This window comes from Vanellus vanellus, assembly GCF_965231255.1.
Source record: "Vanellus vanellus genome assembly, chromosome: 11".
Classification (NCBI taxonomy): domain Eukaryota; kingdom Metazoa; phylum Chordata; class Aves; order Charadriiformes; family Charadriidae; genus Vanellus; species Vanellus vanellus.
This window is the reverse complement of record NC_138916.1, coordinates 9,615,062-9,632,738: the sequence shown is the minus strand read 5'-3', so window position 1 is coordinate 9,632,738 and position 17,677 is coordinate 9,615,062. Positions and strand designations below refer to the sequence as shown.

At 37.4% G+C, this 17,677-nt stretch overlaps 1 protein-coding gene across 2 annotated transcripts in view; it reads left to right on the top strand.

Moving 5' to 3' along the window:
- Nucleotides 1–17,677, top strand: part of TCF12 (transcription factor 12) — a 168,508-nt gene that overhangs the window by 132,165 nt on the left and 18,666 nt on the right. For both annotated transcript variants that reach the window (XM_082488652.1, XM_082488651.1), the window contains 6 exons: nt 5,159–5,264; nt 6,390–6,529; nt 6,850–6,994; nt 8,544–8,608; nt 12,767–12,845; nt 17,520–17,593. In XM_082488652.1, coding sequence (XP_082344778.1) covers nt 5,159–5,264; nt 6,390–6,529; nt 6,850–6,994; nt 8,544–8,608; nt 12,767–12,845; nt 17,520–17,593 — 609 coding nt within the window. The remainder of the gene's footprint in view (nt 1–5,158; nt 5,265–6,389; nt 6,530–6,849; nt 6,995–8,543; nt 8,609–12,766; nt 12,846–17,519; nt 17,594–17,677) is intronic.

The following is a 17,677-nucleotide window of genomic DNA, read 5'->3' as shown; positions in this document are numbered from 1 at the left end:
GAATCTTCAAGTACTATATGGGTATATTAATTTCCGGTGTTGTTCCTGCTGCCTTACTTCTTTCTCCTCCCCTCTCTGCCCCACACTGCAATTTAAAAAATACAATCAAAAGAACAGACTAATAGGTTTCCATATACTGAATTTGGGGTTTTTGGTAACTTTGCCTAGTACTTTTTAACATGAAATTTTTAACATAAACTTGTTGTTTACTGAGGAAGAAGCTGGGAAGTATTTGTGCTATGTATCGTTGCAGTGGGATTCTGCGTTTCAGAAATACCCAAATAGGCACGTATAGCATGCCTAAACTGCATAAACATTTATTTAAGATGGAATTCAGTTTAGCTACTTCAAGAAGTTTGAATTTTATACCATCCTTAAAAATTATGGTTGGATTTGCAGGCAAGAGTGATGCTCTGTTCTCTTAAAGGAGTGTTTTATTTTCATTCTGGTGGTGAGAAGAGTTTTTAAAATGTATGAACTTTTACACCTCCTATTGGAAACAAAAATTATGATTGAGGATACAGTATACTGATTTTGTATAGAAGGGCTCTCCATTTTATACCATCTTGCTTTAAATAACAACTAAACAAGAATATAGGGTGGATTGGTGGGGGTTTTTTGGCAGCTTCTGTCTTGCTGTAAAGAGGAGCATGGAAAACTACAGTTACTGTTCTACATTCCTGAAGTTTTAGTACACGATTTTCTCAGAAATATAATAAACGTGAAAACAAGTTTCCTTTTCCCAGAGCTGCCTTTCAGCAGAATTAGCTTTTGCCACAAAACCTGCAGATAATACACTGTAAAATTTTGCCACATGTACAAATCGTTCATCAGTGCGCACTTGCTTAGTGCATGACTGATGCTGATGGAATGTAGATGGGCTGCGTAGCAGAGTTTACAAGCTACAGAATGGGTTATCCATCTCTACTGATTGCAAAAAATTCTCATCTCCAGCAGCTTGATAAATATTTTCCTGAACTTCCAAGAGTTGTTCATAACTAGGTGTAAATGAGTAACATAATTAATAATTCCAGAAACAGTATGTGTGATGGGAGCCTTGGTCTTGAGATAGCACAAGCTCATTGGAAGTAAGGTTTGGTTGCTTTGTTGCTATTTTTTAATCTGCTTTTAACATTAATATTAAACATTGATAAATATTTAAGAATTTGAAACAGATTACGGGAAAATTGCCTGAGAGGAAGTATGCCAGCAGGAGGACTTTAAGTGTTGTATTTAATAAATGCGTTTATAGGATGAGACTTGGAAGTTTTACTTAGCATAAAATTTGGTAAACCCAGATCTTCACATTAATGTTCATGTTATTGGCACTTGTGTTAGTAAACAGAAGCATGCTGCATAATCCTTTTGACGCGTTTTAGGTACATTAGGTCTGTATTGTAACTTTCATGATAGTGATCATTAGGTAGGTAAATCACTGGGGTAGATTTCAGAACTGGATTATGCGTTTGTTTTGCTTAAACTTGATGTAGTACAGATCATTCTTCTCAGCCCTGAAGTCAGCTCCTGCCACTGCCCCCCCCAAAAAATCTTAGTTGTCATCCTGCCTTTCCCACTGGAGAAATATTAACTAGTTCAGGGTGTGGAAGAGACTTACAGGAGTCTCTGACTTGCTGTCCGTTGCAAGTCGTCTGTCCTACTTCCCTCTGCGGAGGCTCTCTACCATTCAGAAGCACTGCAGTGTTAGGATTGATGTATATTCTTGCACAGCTCCAAAAAAGTCAAGTCCTCCACTGGGTAGGTCATGTAAAAAAAATGGTTTTGGCATGTGTTTATCGGAAGGGAATTTCCCATTCATAATCGGCAAGTGTTTTGCTTGTCAGCGTGGAGACACATCCGATGCCTTCGGGCACAGTGTGTTTCAGGGGATTAGAAGATGGGCTCCTCTTCTACCTGCTGGAGACAACCCTCTTCACCGAGACTCTGCAGATGGGATGACCTTTTAACAGTATTCCTTGTCTTAGTGGGAATGCCAGCCAGGAAAAACTGGTTTGATGCCTCCTGGATGTCACTGTTATCACTTTAATAGCTAAAAGAGGCTGTCTTGAGCAGCCACGTCATATTTATAACTGCCTTACTCAGCTGTTGCAGAAGAGAAAGCCCTTTAACTAGGACACAGACCAAGGAGCTGCTGCGCAGCCATGCAAGCTTCCTGCAGGCCAGCAGCCACAGAGGCTACGTTCTGCTGGATAGGGGTCCTCACGCATGTGGGGCTTTAGGAGTCAACAAACTAGTCACCCCGATACATCGCTTCCTGACATAAAAATAAATTTCTTATATCAACTTTTTTATTTAAAACCTTCGTATTTTGCATCTCATGGGCTTCAGATTAATCTTAGTAAATTTTCTCCTTTGCTTTTAAATTTTGTTTGTAGTAACACAACATAAAAATTATGATTAGGTCATTAACCAGAAAAAAACCTGGCGCTCATCTGCAGGTGATCAGATGACATCAGAGGCATGGTTTTAATTTGTGGGTAGTTCTGATTGTAACTAAAAGAGACTTGGTCCTTTTGTGGAATTGGCTGGCTATTTCCCCACATCTGGAGTTAATGAAGTCTTTGAGACCACATCAGTTGTGTTTTGCCGCAAGAACCCTTTGATCTGAAAAATCTAGACTGGCACAAGTGCAGCTTCATAACATTGCAGCTATGTTTTTGCAAGCTATAGTTAAGATACCAAAACAAGCAGAAACTATATAAAGTTATGTGTCTGTGCTAGGACTTTCATGTAGCTGTTTGGAAGGGCCTCTTTTACGTTAATATAATTCATAACATTTTTATTATGTTAATGGCTTGTACATATGTATCTGTAAATGATACATTTGTAGGAGTTTTTCAGTTTAATTTCCCTTTTGAGATAGTGTTTAATCAGTTTTTATAAATCACCTAATTATGTAAAATGTAAAAATTTCACTCTGAAGCTTGTATTTACAAATCTTATTGATAACGTTGCAGTTTAAAAGAAGTATAATTCGTCATTGTAGGTGATTTCGCATTAATCAGTGTATATCTCCATGGCAGTGCTAAATGTCATAAAGCTTTGTTTTCCACTGCTGTCCTGTGACAGTGATAGATTATCCATCAGCTATAGCATATGCTGCGTTATTCTGCACAACAGAGAACTTGTAAATTAAGCCCGGTTTTGCCTAATATGTTTGCAGTCTTACGAGTGTGAGTATTTACAATTTGACAGAGTGACATTTCTGTTAAAATATGTCTGAGGCATGGAATATACATGCATTCATCATATATAGTAAATACATATGTACTGTTAATGTGGCTTGTAGCGTATTGTCATTCTGTCATTCAGGTTTGGTAAGCATCTCTATTTTACGTTTATTCCATAAATTGAAAATCTGCAAGTAAAATATTGAACAGAAGCTCCCGGAAAGGCTTTCTTTCCTAGAAATTTTTTCCCGTATTTTGATTTTTTTAAGAAAATGTTAAAAGAAGCGTGCAACTAAAAGTCCTAAGTTTTACAGTTGACTCCTTTTTATCAGGTGTCTCTTTACCTGCTGCTGTTTTCATTGCATGGCTCGTATCAACAGCTACACCCTGGCTGCATTCCTTGTGCCCCTGTCCCGATTCCATCATACTGTAGTTTGGTGGATTTTACTGCAATTCTGTTGAGGTAAAAGCAGTCTAAGAGAGCGGTAGCCGGTCCCTGCGTTGTGGAGTGCTGACTGCAGGCACATGCCCAGCCATTTGGCCTGAGAAAAGCAGTGGGGAGGGGGCTTATTGGGATGCAAATAGAGCGGGGCTTGCCCACTTCGCTTTCTAAATACCCGTGTCGGAACAGTCACCCTCCAGGAGAACAATGGGGCTCTTTTAGGGAACTTAGGCTTTTTTCTTGGCCGGCTTGGTTTTCCTGGCCCTTCTCTTGCTTAGTAAACAACATCTCAGAAAGACAAGGGAGAGATGGGAATGTTGTAGAAACATGTGTGTGCCTCTATTTGCATAGGAAGGGATGAAATATTAACTTTTGAATTTCAGGGCGTAGTGCACTTTGTAAGTTGCATTATGTAAGCTTTAAGGTTTTAAAATTATTAATATATGCATTTATGAAGCTTTCTGTATTTACAAGTAAGGTGAACAATTAAAAAATAAAAATAACACATTTTTTACTTTGTAGCAAAAAGGTGCTCTGGTTTCAATGTTACAATTTGATATTCTTTGCTGCCATAGTTGTTAATTTGCTCTTTTTTTTAGATTTGTCTTTTAACATACACTAGTCACGTTGCCATATTCAGTATATTGAAAAAAATACTGTTGTGAAGAAATAGCATTGCTTAGAACGGCTAGCGTTATGGGTAGAGTCCTTGAGTTTGTGAATACTGGCTTCGTTGATTTGACTTACTTATTCCTGAATATGCTTTATATTTCTTCTTAGTCACTGCAGTGAAAGACTCCCAATCATTATGTTTGTTTGTTTGGCATTTTACCATTTTTATCTTGTTAATAAAATCTGTTGCTTGCAAGTTGAGAATGGTTGTTCCAGTGTGGTGTTGCACTGAGAAAAGAATGATGCTGATTTTCTTTATTGCTAGGCTAGTGTGAAAATAATTGACTCGATGTTGCAGTTTTAAGATCATTCCTCAGGACTTACATTATATATTTTTTTGATGGCTGTACAAAGGCGTGCAAGTTTCTGAATGGATGGTACAATGGTTGCATTAAAATCTTTCCATGTGTCACTGGATGTTCTTTTGCTCTCTGATTGTTGGGATGCCAGCTAATTAAATATTCAAACAGGCTTACAGTTGTTTTAAAATAAAATTTGTTTGGGGCCCAGTTGTTTTATCTTGCTTTTTTTATCTCGAGCAACAAGTCTGTGCGAGTCATGCACTTCGAAAGCAAAATCAGCATTCAAGCTTTTATCAGGCCACCTGGCTGAGTTGGCACACCAGAAAGTGTGTTGTTAGGATCATTCTACTGTAGTTCCTCTGTACTGTGGCAACTTGCTAAAAAGCAAATAAAACAAGGGCAACAAATGCTATGGCTTGCTACACTGTTCGTTTGTTTTGGTTTTTTTTTTTTTTAAGTTGTGCTGTCTATCTGTGTCTGCATGCTGTTATGGGTTTTTTAATGCACGACACCCAAGTATTACTAACCTGCTTTTATTGCTCTCTGATATTTAGGTGTATGCGCCATCCCCGAGCTCTGATGATTTCAACAGAGAATCTCCAAGTTACCCGTCTCCTAAGCCACCAAGCAGTATGTTTGCTAGCACTTTCTTTATGCAAGGTGGGTAAAATTACTTTAAGTATATGGGTAGGTGTCACTTGTCCTTTAGGCAGAAATCTGCAGTCAGCCACTGTTGTACTGAGTGAACAAGGAAGTGTAAAGGTAACATACTGTGTTAGAGCCTCTGATTAAGTTCTATATACTTTTAAAACAGTTAGATGAAGGGAGTTGTCTGTTGATTTAAAGTTTTTCTCGTGACATTAATTGCTGACTGAAATTTAAGGGGATTATACACCAGGCCAGATGGACAGAATCCCCCATCCTTTGATTTGTAGGGGCTTCAGAGCAGCACACTGGAGTGATAGAGAAAAATGAGGTGAGGGCTTCTTGACTGTTCTGGAATTTGACTGTACAATATCAGCTAACAGTCTTAAGTTCTCAAATGCTTGTATATCCAGCATGCCAAAAAAAAAAAAAGGTTTTGTATTGAACAAAATGAGAGCAGAATTCATTTCCGCAGCCTCACGTCATGCAATTAGCTCGTACTGTAGTCTGATGAGGTTTTGGAGCATATTGAAAGCATAGTCTCTCAGTATGGGACGTACAGAGCACTTTAGTTTGTGCTACAGAAGGCAAACTACATTGACACATGGGTTTAAGGCTTATATAATATAGTCATTTCAGCTACTTAAATCTGCTATTATGAAATGGTTTTGTATTTTTATGGTGCTAAGGTATTTTAGACTATACATGGCTTATTTTAGGTTAGTAGATGTTTTGCACTGTGTGCTTATGATGAGCCAAAGTTCTTTCCCCTCCACCCCTTTTTTTTATTATTTCTTTCAGTCTGGAATTTTTATCAACCCTCTTGATATAAATCTGGCCTTACTGAAGGTCTATGTAATTAGCAGAAGTACTTGGTATTTTCTCAGCTGTGGTTGGATTGTATTGCAGCTATAAAGCCTCAGTTGTTTTTTTGTTTTTTTTTTAATAAATATAGCAACAGAATGGTGGCATGAAAATAGAAGACGCAGTATAAACCAGTCACCATTTTCCTGCTGATGTTAGAGTAGCTGAATTCTATATTCTTTTAAAACAATTTTGTAAAGGAAATTAGAACTCAGTACTATTCTTCATTAAATGTATTTTTCTTGTTTTCTTTTTCATTAAAAAAATTAAAAAAAGATGGGACCCACAATTCTTCTGACCTCTGGAGTTCATCCAATGGCATGAGCCAGCCTGGCTATGGTGGGATGCTGGGAGGCTCCTCTTCCCATATGTCCCAGTCCGGCAGTTACGGCAGTCTGCACACACATGACCGTTTGGTAAGATACACAGCACAGATTAATATATGTGTACTTGTATATGGAGGTATGACTTACAAGAATGCATTTGTTGTTTGCTGCTCATGTATGTCAGTTAAAACCCAGTTGTCAGAAATCACAAGCTCACTGTACTAGATTTATGTCCTTTTATATTTATATCTGCTGTATAAATAAAAATCTGTGGCTGTATAGTGGTCTGTTCAGAGGGCGGATGAGTCCCTTTCTTTAATAAAGGGCTGAGTGTTGTGTATTTGGTATCAAAATATCAACATTTATTTAAAGGCTACTTAATGTGTTATGTCTGCTTCTCTTCTCTCTAGAGCTATCCCCCACATTCAGTCTCACCTACAGATATAAATGCCAGTCTTCCTCCGATGTCTAGCTTCCATCGTGGCAGTACCAGCAGTTCACCTTATGTAGCTGCCTCACACACTCCACCTGTCAATGGATCAGATAATATTCTGGGTAAAAAGTTCTTCCTGCTTTTTTTCTTTAATTTTACAAGAAAAGGAACTCTAGGGCTGCATGATGCACAAAAACTTATTTTTGATGCACAAGATTTAATTTATGGGATGCTTGTAGATCAGGGATACCACACCACTGTGACATTTCAGTCTTCATTATGGCTGAGATATGAGGCAAATTGTTTTGCGGTCAGCTTAAGACTTACTGGTTTATTTGCTTTCACAGCCAAGCCTCAGGAGCTTGTATCCCTCTAACCTAACTGCAGTTATCCTTCCACAGTTCGGTATATGTGCACATTCACATAGGTAGTTCTGGTGTTGCAGTTTTCAGAGCTGCTGTATCACCAAGGTACTGTGCAGGAGAAAGGCAGGAAGACTGTTTCTTTGGGGAGCCTGATAAACTGCATCGTAAATTCCTCTCTTAACTGATTTAGAGATTACTGAATAGCTAGTGTGGTGGCTGGTTTAGTCTCTTCCATGTGTACCTAGAAAGCATGAAATACAGGATGATTATCTGCTCCTTTCACATATTTGCACATCTTAAGATACCACCATAGAAATTAAATGTTTGTAGATGCCCCTTGTCAGTTCGATATGATTTGCACTTAAGTTCATTTTAAGTAAGTGGAATTTAGTTAAGAGTGACTAGATTGGCTTTGGTTTGGGAACATGTTTTACACTCAGAGCTTTAAACAGAACCTGGTTAATAAATCTGCATGGGAAATTCAGGCTGGAAAATCCAAGTTTGCCACAAACTTGGAACAGCGAATGTTGCATGATTTGGATTTCTGATGTGAATGGCTGACATTGACATTAAATATAATTCTTTGACATTACAAGTTGGTAATTGGAGAAAGGGGATTCACTTTTAAAGGGTCTATCTTCCACAGTGAAGCAGATATTTCTGAGGATTCAGGTCCTTTCTGTGTTTCCAATTGGCAGGGCTTCAGACCTCCTCTTGGCATGATGGTGTGTGGAGCAAAAGGGCACGTAAAGCTGCTGACGTGCAACTAAGAGCAGGGGTGACAAAGCTTGGTGGATAAGAGCTTTTCAGGGATTTTCCAAAATAAAGATGGGAGTACAATACAGGGAATTAGAGCTGGGAGAGCAAAGAGACACATAAGGAGCTATTCAGTTGATTTGGCTTTAAGAACTAATGAAATGTGCAGCACCTTAGTGATAACAGTTTAGAAATAAGCTGCAATAATATAACTTTCTGATTTTGATTTTTCTTTTCATGGTTCATTAAAATTAGCCTGTGAGCCTAGAAAATAATTTCAGTGGTTTTTTTTCTAACTGCTTTCACCTGTTGGTTCTTAAGTTATCGCGGTGATACTGTGTTTGACTTTAAAGAGGAGAGCATCTAAATTTAAATCTAATTGTTTTAATTAAATTTTTAAGTATAATGAGAACTGATTCTGTTGACACTGACTTCCTCAGAATATCCATTTAAAAAGTGGTTGCTCAACTATACGTGATGAATAAAATAATAAAAGTAAATAAAATTTCAGCTTTAAAAATAAGTGTTGGTTTTGCTTTCCACATTACAGGAAACAGAGGAAATGCTGCTGGAAGCTCACAGACAGGTGATGCACTTGGAAAAGCACTGGCATCTGTAAGTAGCAGAATGTTCAGATCTGAAAGATGTATTTTGATCATTGCATCCATTATTTATGTGTTCATTTTATAGTATCAAATCAGGAGTTTTCATATATGAACTTAAAATAATGTACTATGATACAGTGTAATACACTGGACAAATGTCTGTAGAAAAGCAAATGGAATATGCTTTTATTTATATAAGACTCATTCTGACTTCCTTTTTTTTCAGGTGATGGAAAAATTTAGGGCAGATACCGTTTAGAAAGTTGTTTAGACAACATAAAAGATAATCAAAAAGTTTAGGGGTTGGGGTTTTTTTTTCTGTAGTGTTCTGGTTAAAGTAAAATATTTTTAACATTACTCTTAGAGCAGATCCTGCCTCAAGGTTTAAAATGTTTTCTCAGTGGCCTTATAAAACTGAGAGGTTTTGAATGTGGTGTTGTATAGCTACAAGTTATGGAACGGCCTTCAAAATGCTGTATGTGCATAAATTTAACTCTTACTGGAATAACTTAGATGATGTAAAACATTGCAAGTATCTTCAGTCTACTAAAAGCTCTGCTTACATATGCATGCATCCAGCAATTGTTTTTGCATTAATACAATCAGATGTACTTTTTATAAAACAGTAATTGATACAGTATAGCAGAAATTTCAGAGTTAGGAGTGGTGGCTGGGGGACCACTTTGTATTTCTTGTGTGTAGCAAATAGGGGGTGACTAAGTCTGATTTAAAAGATAGAAATGACTACTTTGCAGCCTGCAAAAGGACCATTCCTGGGTTGGGTTCTGCATCCTTCACCTCATACCAGTGAATGCAAATGTACATATTCATGCAGATCCTGTTACCCTTGCATCCCTCAGAGGGTCATATGTTAAAAGATTACCAGATCTGATAATGTCTGTAATGTCCATATTGGGTAGGAGAACTCTGACCTACTGGCTTTGAGGAGAAACATGTTGTCCCTGTTGCTTTTGGGGATTCAGTGAGCAGATAACAATTCATGAGTCCAGAGGGCAGTTAAGACTCTCTTTTTGTCTGTTTGAGACCTGTCAGAAAAGAACTGGGACCATTTTGACTGCTAGAAATAGCAATGCTTGCTTACTTCAGGCTGCTCATTACTCTGCAGATGTATTAGGATGTCTGCCCTTCTGCAGCCTGACCACAATTTCTGTTGTTAAGTCTGACACACTGGCCAGTTAGACCTGCGGACTTCATGACGTTTTCCACTGCTCTCCTTTTTTAAATTATTTTCTCGTCCTTTCAGGTATTTTTGCCCAAATCACTAGCTGAGAAAACCAGGCTGATGTTTTGAGGAAAAACTCTAAATATATTGCGAGTGGAAGTCAGGGCAGAAATGTTTAATCTAACTGGTGGGTGGGCTCTGGTTGTCATAGAAACTTGTTTCTGTCATCCTGTGTTGTTGCTTGGCAGGAGCAGCCAGGTCATTCCATAAATCATTTCTGTCATAGCTGATGGTGATGCATTCCATCTGCTCTATCAGTGCATGCCATAGTCTGCACACTTCAAATCCCTCGCCTCATCCATCTGCTTCCCCCGCACCCAGCAACACACGTGCACCCAGCACACTCCTTGCGCTTGTTTGGCCAGGAGCTCTGCTCACGGAGAGGGGTGGTCTCTCCTGCAGGTGAAGCTAGCACACGTGAATTTTGATTTTTAGTAAACCAGGAATATTTTTCTGTTTGAACAAACTTTTATTTAAATACTGTGATTGTCTTGACTCTTCCCCCCCCCCCCAAGAAGACACTCTATGCCTTTCTGTTAGGTTTTTAAATGCTACCACTGCAACTGTTGAGAGGAATTTCTAGTTCTAAAATTCTGTTGATGTACATCTCACAATAGCCCTTTCATGTGCGAAACATCAGAGGATACGACATTTGTTCTTCAGTTTAGGTATTAAAGACCATACAGAATAGTATGTGATTAAACATGTAAGGCCAGATAATACATTTGCAAAGGTTCTTTTATTTTAGGTTTAAGCCTGGATAATTGTGGTCTTAATCTCAGGGTAGGCAAGAAAGAGAATTGTACATGAAAGTATTTACACAAAGTTCCCAAAGCCCTGTGGATTATGCATTAGTTTGGATAATGAACTAGTATAGATAGAAAGAAAAGAAAATCTGGGTATTCGTGCCATTTCTAATGTGTTTCCCTGAACATTTGCCAAACAATAACCCTTTAAGATTGTGCCCATGGAGGGTTATATGGCAGGAGAAACATCTGGTTTATTTCATTGCCTAATGCCAAATCAAAACACTTGGTCTTTAATTTAGAGGAGATCAAACACGAGGACTGTTTAACTTTGTTGATTATATCAGACCTCTTTGTGATAACTTATGTTTTGATTCCTACCTCAGAACTAGGGTAAAGGCCTTTGTACCGTCTCGGTAGTTAAATAGCCACTGGTCCCCTCACAAAAGAAAAGAAAATGTAGGGAAGTTGACTTCTAAAAGTAATTCATGAATTAAGTTTCTTTGTTGCTTTAGACTCAATAACATTAGCATAACAAAGCCTAACTGAAATGTACACTGTAGTGTTTAAAAAATTGGACTAACAGCTCCGAGGTTTGGCTCTGCAGGCTCTCAATTGTGCAGCTTTTGTCTAAGAGCCTTTTCATTAGACCCTGGCATATTGGCACCCCGCTGATTGGAATGGACCATGACTGATAGGAGGAGGAGTCTCATTTGTTGCAGTAAAATGAGTCATGTTACCGTTTAAGCCTGGCAGAAGGTGTCAGGGTTGTTCATCATTGGTCATTTAACAGCACAGCGGCCAGGGACTGCATGCAGAATGAATTCTGACCTCGTCTTTTAGTTATGGCTTTGGTATAATGGAGTTTTTCCCTTTTATAAAATATAGCAAAATAAAAACGGCGGGTAGAGCGGTGGAAAACAACCAGTTTCAAAGGAAATGTCACGGCCTTTGCTCTTACATAATTTTAATTTTCTGTATCTTTTCTGTCTGGAACTCTCTACTGGCACCTGAGATTTATTTTTATACTGATGTCCAATGCATGAATTTCCTACAATGGTCTGAGGTAGTTTGTTCTTTTAAATGTATTTTCTTCCTAGTATGTATGAAAAGGAGGAGGTATTTCCGTTAAGGGAACTGATGGTCTTTTCTAATGAAGAAGTATGATAGACCAGGAAGGAGCATGCGTTCTATCAGGTCCTGGTTTTGTCAGTTCAAAAAGTACAATATGCAACTTAACCAAGTCCCAGTTTATTGTCAGCTAAATGCTGAAATGTCATATTGTCTGTGTGAAGAGACATCTGCCACACTGCCGGTGAAGATTTTTTTAACTGCCATCTCATGACTAACAAATCCTTCTCTCTGCTCAAGTAAAACAAGTTTGAACTGATGACCTGTAAAAATATGTTCTAAAGTCCATAATCAGCCTCTAAACCTATTTGCTTCTCTTCACAAAATTAATTTTCCAAGAATCTTGAAATTTTAAATTTTAATTAAAGCTTTAAGCATTATGCCTTCTGTTTTTATCAAGACTTTTAATTACATTAATAGCAAGGAATTAATTGTTGCAAGTTGAGGTTTAGTATCTTAAGGGAGCAATTGATATAGAAATAAGAGAGAAAAATCATATGTGCTGCAATACATAGCAAGGGAAACAAAATTTCAGATGATTTTTGTTTGGTAGATACCAATGGTAACTAGAGCTGAATGCTTTCTTGTATTTTCTCTGGTGAAGGATTAATTTTTAGAAGATAACATGTGTTGACTGCTAAATTTTTTTCTCTCTCTAAAGTTTGGGAAGTCATTATTCCTCTGCTTTTTCCTGGTATTTTGTTTGTTACAATTATCTGTGTCCTGTTAACTCGTATGTATATCGTTCCCAGTCAATGATAAAAAGGCTGTAATTTCTGTTGCTGTTAAAGTAGAAGGAAGATCAGTTATTCTTGTGTCGCTATCAAATACAGGCTGTGCTTATTTTGACAGCTGCTTGAAAAGGAAAGTTCTCTGGACATTTTTAGAGCCTTGAGTGTAATAAAGCAGAGCAGTGATTGAAGGATCAAATAATGTTTTTTAACAGTCCAGCAGCAAGAGTAACAATTAAAAGCATGAAAAGGAATCCTAATAGCTATTTTTGTATTATGACATGTATTGATATGCAATCTCTTTCGTCTGTTGTTAGATTTATTCTCCTGATCATACCAGCAGTAGTTTTCCATCGAATCCATCAACACCAGTTGGATCACCATCGCCTCTTACAGGTAGAGACTAGCCCTTTGTCAGTAACTCGTATGTTATTTTGTAAACATCCTGTTTGGATCACAGTGAAATCAGCAGTAGCTTCCTTGCATAATAACTTCTCTATTTTGTTTATTTTTCTATTGTACTAAACCCAGATCTATAAGTCCAGATTCTTGAATATTTTGTTTATGAGCATTTACTTAAATCCTGCCAACTGACTTTGAAAATTAGCTTTTTAAAACAGTCTTTGAAAACATTGAATGACTGTATACTATCACAGCAATAAAAGATATCTGTGCAGATCTGTACTATAGGAGAAGAAATAAGAGAGATTTGGTTGGTGTTTTTTTTTTTTTTTCCTAAAGCTGTACGTTAAAACTCTGTGGTGGCTTTCAGTGACAAATACAGCAGATGTGTGTTTCCTCTAATGAAAATACAGTAGGCTATGAGACTATCCAATTTTTACACAGGATAGCTTTTCATTCAGATCTTTCATGAATACTTTCATTCTATGGGAGAAGAATTTCTGGCATTTTTCAAAATAAATGCTCTCTATTGCAGCCACCTCTGTCACCTGTGCTTTGTGTGTTTGTAGCGTGAATGTGGGAAGAAGCATTCCAGCGTGGAGATGAACTGTGGGCAGCTGCCTACAGCTATTAGTGGGTAGCGCAGCTTTCAGACACTGTGGCCTCAGCTGTCTAGTAAAAGTTGAACAGCTGTTCTCCATATAGAGGGGACTGTGAAAGCTCCATTGACTTAAATTTGTTGTTTAACAAAGAACTAGAATTACAAGCAAGATGATGTAACGTTAACCCTGTTCTTTCCTATAGTGCAATTTGTTAAATTATTTAACGTTTATACAACAGTCTGTTTCCCTGTTCTCTGTCGTTTAATAGATTCTTGCAGGCTCCTCGCCATTGGTCACTCTTTTGCAATAGCGTTTTGCTTTTTATAAAAAAATAAAATTAACTTATAGTGAAAGGTGTAGAGAATGAGCTCATCTGAAGACTTTTGTAATCTAGATGAATAAATTAGTAATATTATTGCATGCAAAATGCAGTCATATACATGTGTGTGTGAATATGCATGTGTCTCTATGCAATGTCACTCAGAAAACTTTCACCATTCGTACTGTGCCCTTGTTTAATGGACACTGTTTTGGTTTTCTGTGGACTTAATGGATTACTGAATATCTGACATGGCATACCTGAGCAGCTGCTTTGGGCATTTTTTTTCTATAACTGAAAAAAAACATGTTGAACTGAGTAACGTTGGGATTGATGGGATTTTTTTATTTAGTGATTACAGTTGACAAAAAATGTTTTGTGTATCCTTGTTCTACTGAAAAGATAGATCAGACCAGAAAATTATTATTATTTTCTGTTTAATCTCAAAACAAATACTGAAAAGAGCTCTGTGGCTGGAAGAAGGAAGTTCTGACGTTTCAAAGCATTTAAAATTGTAAAGATCCCAGTTGGAGTTCCCTGATTAGACACCACACCTAATTTTGTAAGCATGAAAGCGCTAGCTAATTTCTGGTTTTGGAATACAAACTTGAGGTCCCCAAAATTTGCGTTTTCCCTTTGCTGTTGATGCATTTGTCTGCTGGAACCTGTATCAAATGTAAAACTCTCCAAAATTTGCACTTTGATTTGTGTTCCTTATTGTGGATTCTGATGGCTAAGACAGTAGTAGATACAAGCAAATAATATTGAAATCCTTCTCAGGCGCAAACTTAGCATCTGCTTTACAGTTATACCCTCCCACCCCACCCCCTTTAATTCCAGTGATACAGAATTTATCAAGCCTTTGGTAAATTGCTCCAGTAGCTAATTACCTTCATTTATGAATCTGGACTTTTATCTTTATTCCCAGATGAGTCACTAAGAACACAGTGAAGCACAATGTAAAGTAATTACTACTATATTTATTGCTATTTATACTCCTGGTAGCCATTTTCTGTCCTGACCCAAAAAGTTATTGCAGATAAAACAAATGTTTTATGTATAATAAAATAATGTATTTTGGAGCATTTTAGCCTTCATCATGATTTTCCTCTTTTGCAGTTAGTTCTTTGTTTATTTAGCATTTTTAGTATTATAGGTTCAACTAAGTAATAATTTACCTATCCTTTAACTGTAAATTACAGTAGGAGCACTCTATTTGCAATTTAAAGCATTGAGAGATAGTAACTTCATAAGACGCTTAAGTATACAAGCTCATGTTTGACTATTTGGCTGTTATGTTACTGAATAAGGACTAACGACTTTTTTTTTTTATTAATTTAAGAACAAGCTTTGAAAACAACATGATGGAAAACCCCAAGTATTGTGACAGTAGTGTGTGTCTGGTCTTCCCTGCCCTTATTTAATTTCTAATTTTACATAAACTTGGCCAGAGCTTAGCTTCTTGCATAGTTTTAATGATTGTGTGTATGCATGTGAAGTTTATATATGGATCTGAATGGTGGGAGCCTTGGTATTCTAAGAATCCTTCTCCCGGGATCAGCAGTATTTGGAAGGGTTCGGTGGGTTCTGAGGATGCAAACCCAGCCTCTGATGAGGGGGATTAGTGTTGGGGAGGCTGAGAGTAGGAACAATACCACAGTGATTGCTATCGATGACCCCTGTAAATCCCAACACTTGCCTGGCTTATTTGTTTTTTCATGCTGCTATGTTGGTGCTGCACTAAAAGCTGCAGTTGTTAATTGCAGGGCTTGTGGTGCCAGGATGCTTTTTAACATAATTGGTGGATTTCATGCACAAACTTCTAGGAGGGGGAGTGGAATGAGGAAAGCAGGAAATCGGTGCCATCTGGCAACCTGCGCAGATATGGAGACAGAGTATGCCGCCGCTCAGAAAGAGCACTAGCAGTACTAGAGGTGTGATTAAAAACTGCAGGTTGCAGTTGGGTTGTTCGCTGGAGAGGAGGAGTTGAGTATTCCCTTTCCCCTTTTCTTTTTGTTTCTTTTGTGAGAAGTCCCACTCAGAGTTTTGTTCTGGGCTTACATTAAAGAAATAGTACCTTCTTCCATTAAAAACAAAAACAAAAAAACCAAACCCACAAAACCTCGTTTGACTAGACACACAGGGGTTGAATCTATTTGCTTTCTTTTCTTAACTAGTTGCCTTTCTGCTTAATATTCAGGTGATGCTTTGTTGTTGGAAGCAGCACACTCAATCCTGTTAGTAGTGAGCACTCATTAAAGCCTTGACTATGGTCTTGTCTCTGAAAATGGGGTTTTGACCAGCTGAAAAATTGAACATTACGCTGAGCCAAAATACTCTGAACTTGTTTCATTAATGCTTTGCAAAAATAAGTAGGACTCAAAGCATTATTCCTAAGTTCAGGAATGACAGTAATGCTGAGGGAAACTACAGATCCAGACCCAGAGTAGTTGTGTGAAGTGAAAATTGGTAATTATAAACTTAGTCACTGATGTCGTTATATTTTAAATGAGAATTCCAGCACAGTTATGGCAGCTCTGGGCTCTTACGAAATTGGAGATGGTTTATTTTTTTTTAATTGGAAAGGAAATATTTAGGTATCTTAATAGCTGTGCGGGCTGTACTTTTTTTATGTTAAATAAAACCCTTTTTTTTCAAAAGGTGACTACTTGCAGCTCTCCGAACAAAGGAACTGTAATGTTATTAAACCTTTTCCCAGTTTTCCAGACGTACAGCTCTGGCTGTTATTGAAAGAACAAGCCCACAGGCTCTTTCTTTAATGAGCTGCTTTGGATTGTATGTCCATAATTTATTAATGTAATTGCTTTATTATTACATTTGTATGGCTGAAAGGAAACTGTCTCTAATGGACATAGAATTTCATGTAGTATCTTTATAAAAGAGGCATTATTAGTTGGTGAGAAAAATACATGTTATACTACTTCAGGCTTTGTTTTAAAAGTACTGCTTTATTAGTTACTGCATTTCACATCTAATTATTTCTAAATTTTAATATTTTTTTACCTAATTAGGTACATTTATGTCAGATTAGAATGGATATACATTTGAATTTGCAGTGTATGGGTAATATGGATATAATTGTCGATTTGTTGCACAGTCGTGCTTTAGCTTCCAATTTACCTTAAATATATCTGAAATAACAAATGGGAATAACTTAGGTGTATTTTTACTCTTCTAAACTCGGAGTGCATTGTAATCTAAAATGGTGTAGTGTAGAACTAGACAAGATAAAGCATTTAGATCTAGTTTTATTTAGTAGAGGCATCATAACAATGGTTTTCCAGTTACCTTTAATTCAGTGTCTATTTGATTTCTTTTAAATATTTTTGTTTTATATTTTAACACTATTAAAGATATGCCTACATATACTGAACATAATCTGAAGAAGAAAGAATTCAGCAATCTTTTTATGGTGATTCTGGCAGAAGGCAGGTATTTCAGATACAGTGTGTGTGTGTGTGTGTTTAGTCCACTTCTTTTAATGTTGAAGTACTTTGAAGATATTGCTGCTTTGTCATCAATAAAGTGCCTAACCCTACAGATGCCAGGATATTAAAATTATCCCTCAGTAAGTCAGAACGAAGGAATTTGTCCCCTTTTGTATGCCCATATGTTATCTTACCTTTATGCAGAATGTGTTGGGTTTAATTACGTTGAGAAATACTGCATCTCTGCTTCCCCCTTACGCTGCCTGAATCTGTGTGTTAACCTCGACCATTTTGACAGGTGCCAGTCAGTGGTCTAGGAGCGGAGGACAAGCCCCCTCATCTCCAAACTATGAAAACTCTCTACACTCCTTGGTAAGAATTGCTGAAAGCAACATAGTACTTTTTACTTACGAGTTGAAGGCTTGGTTTTGTATAAATCCTGCATATCATTAAAGG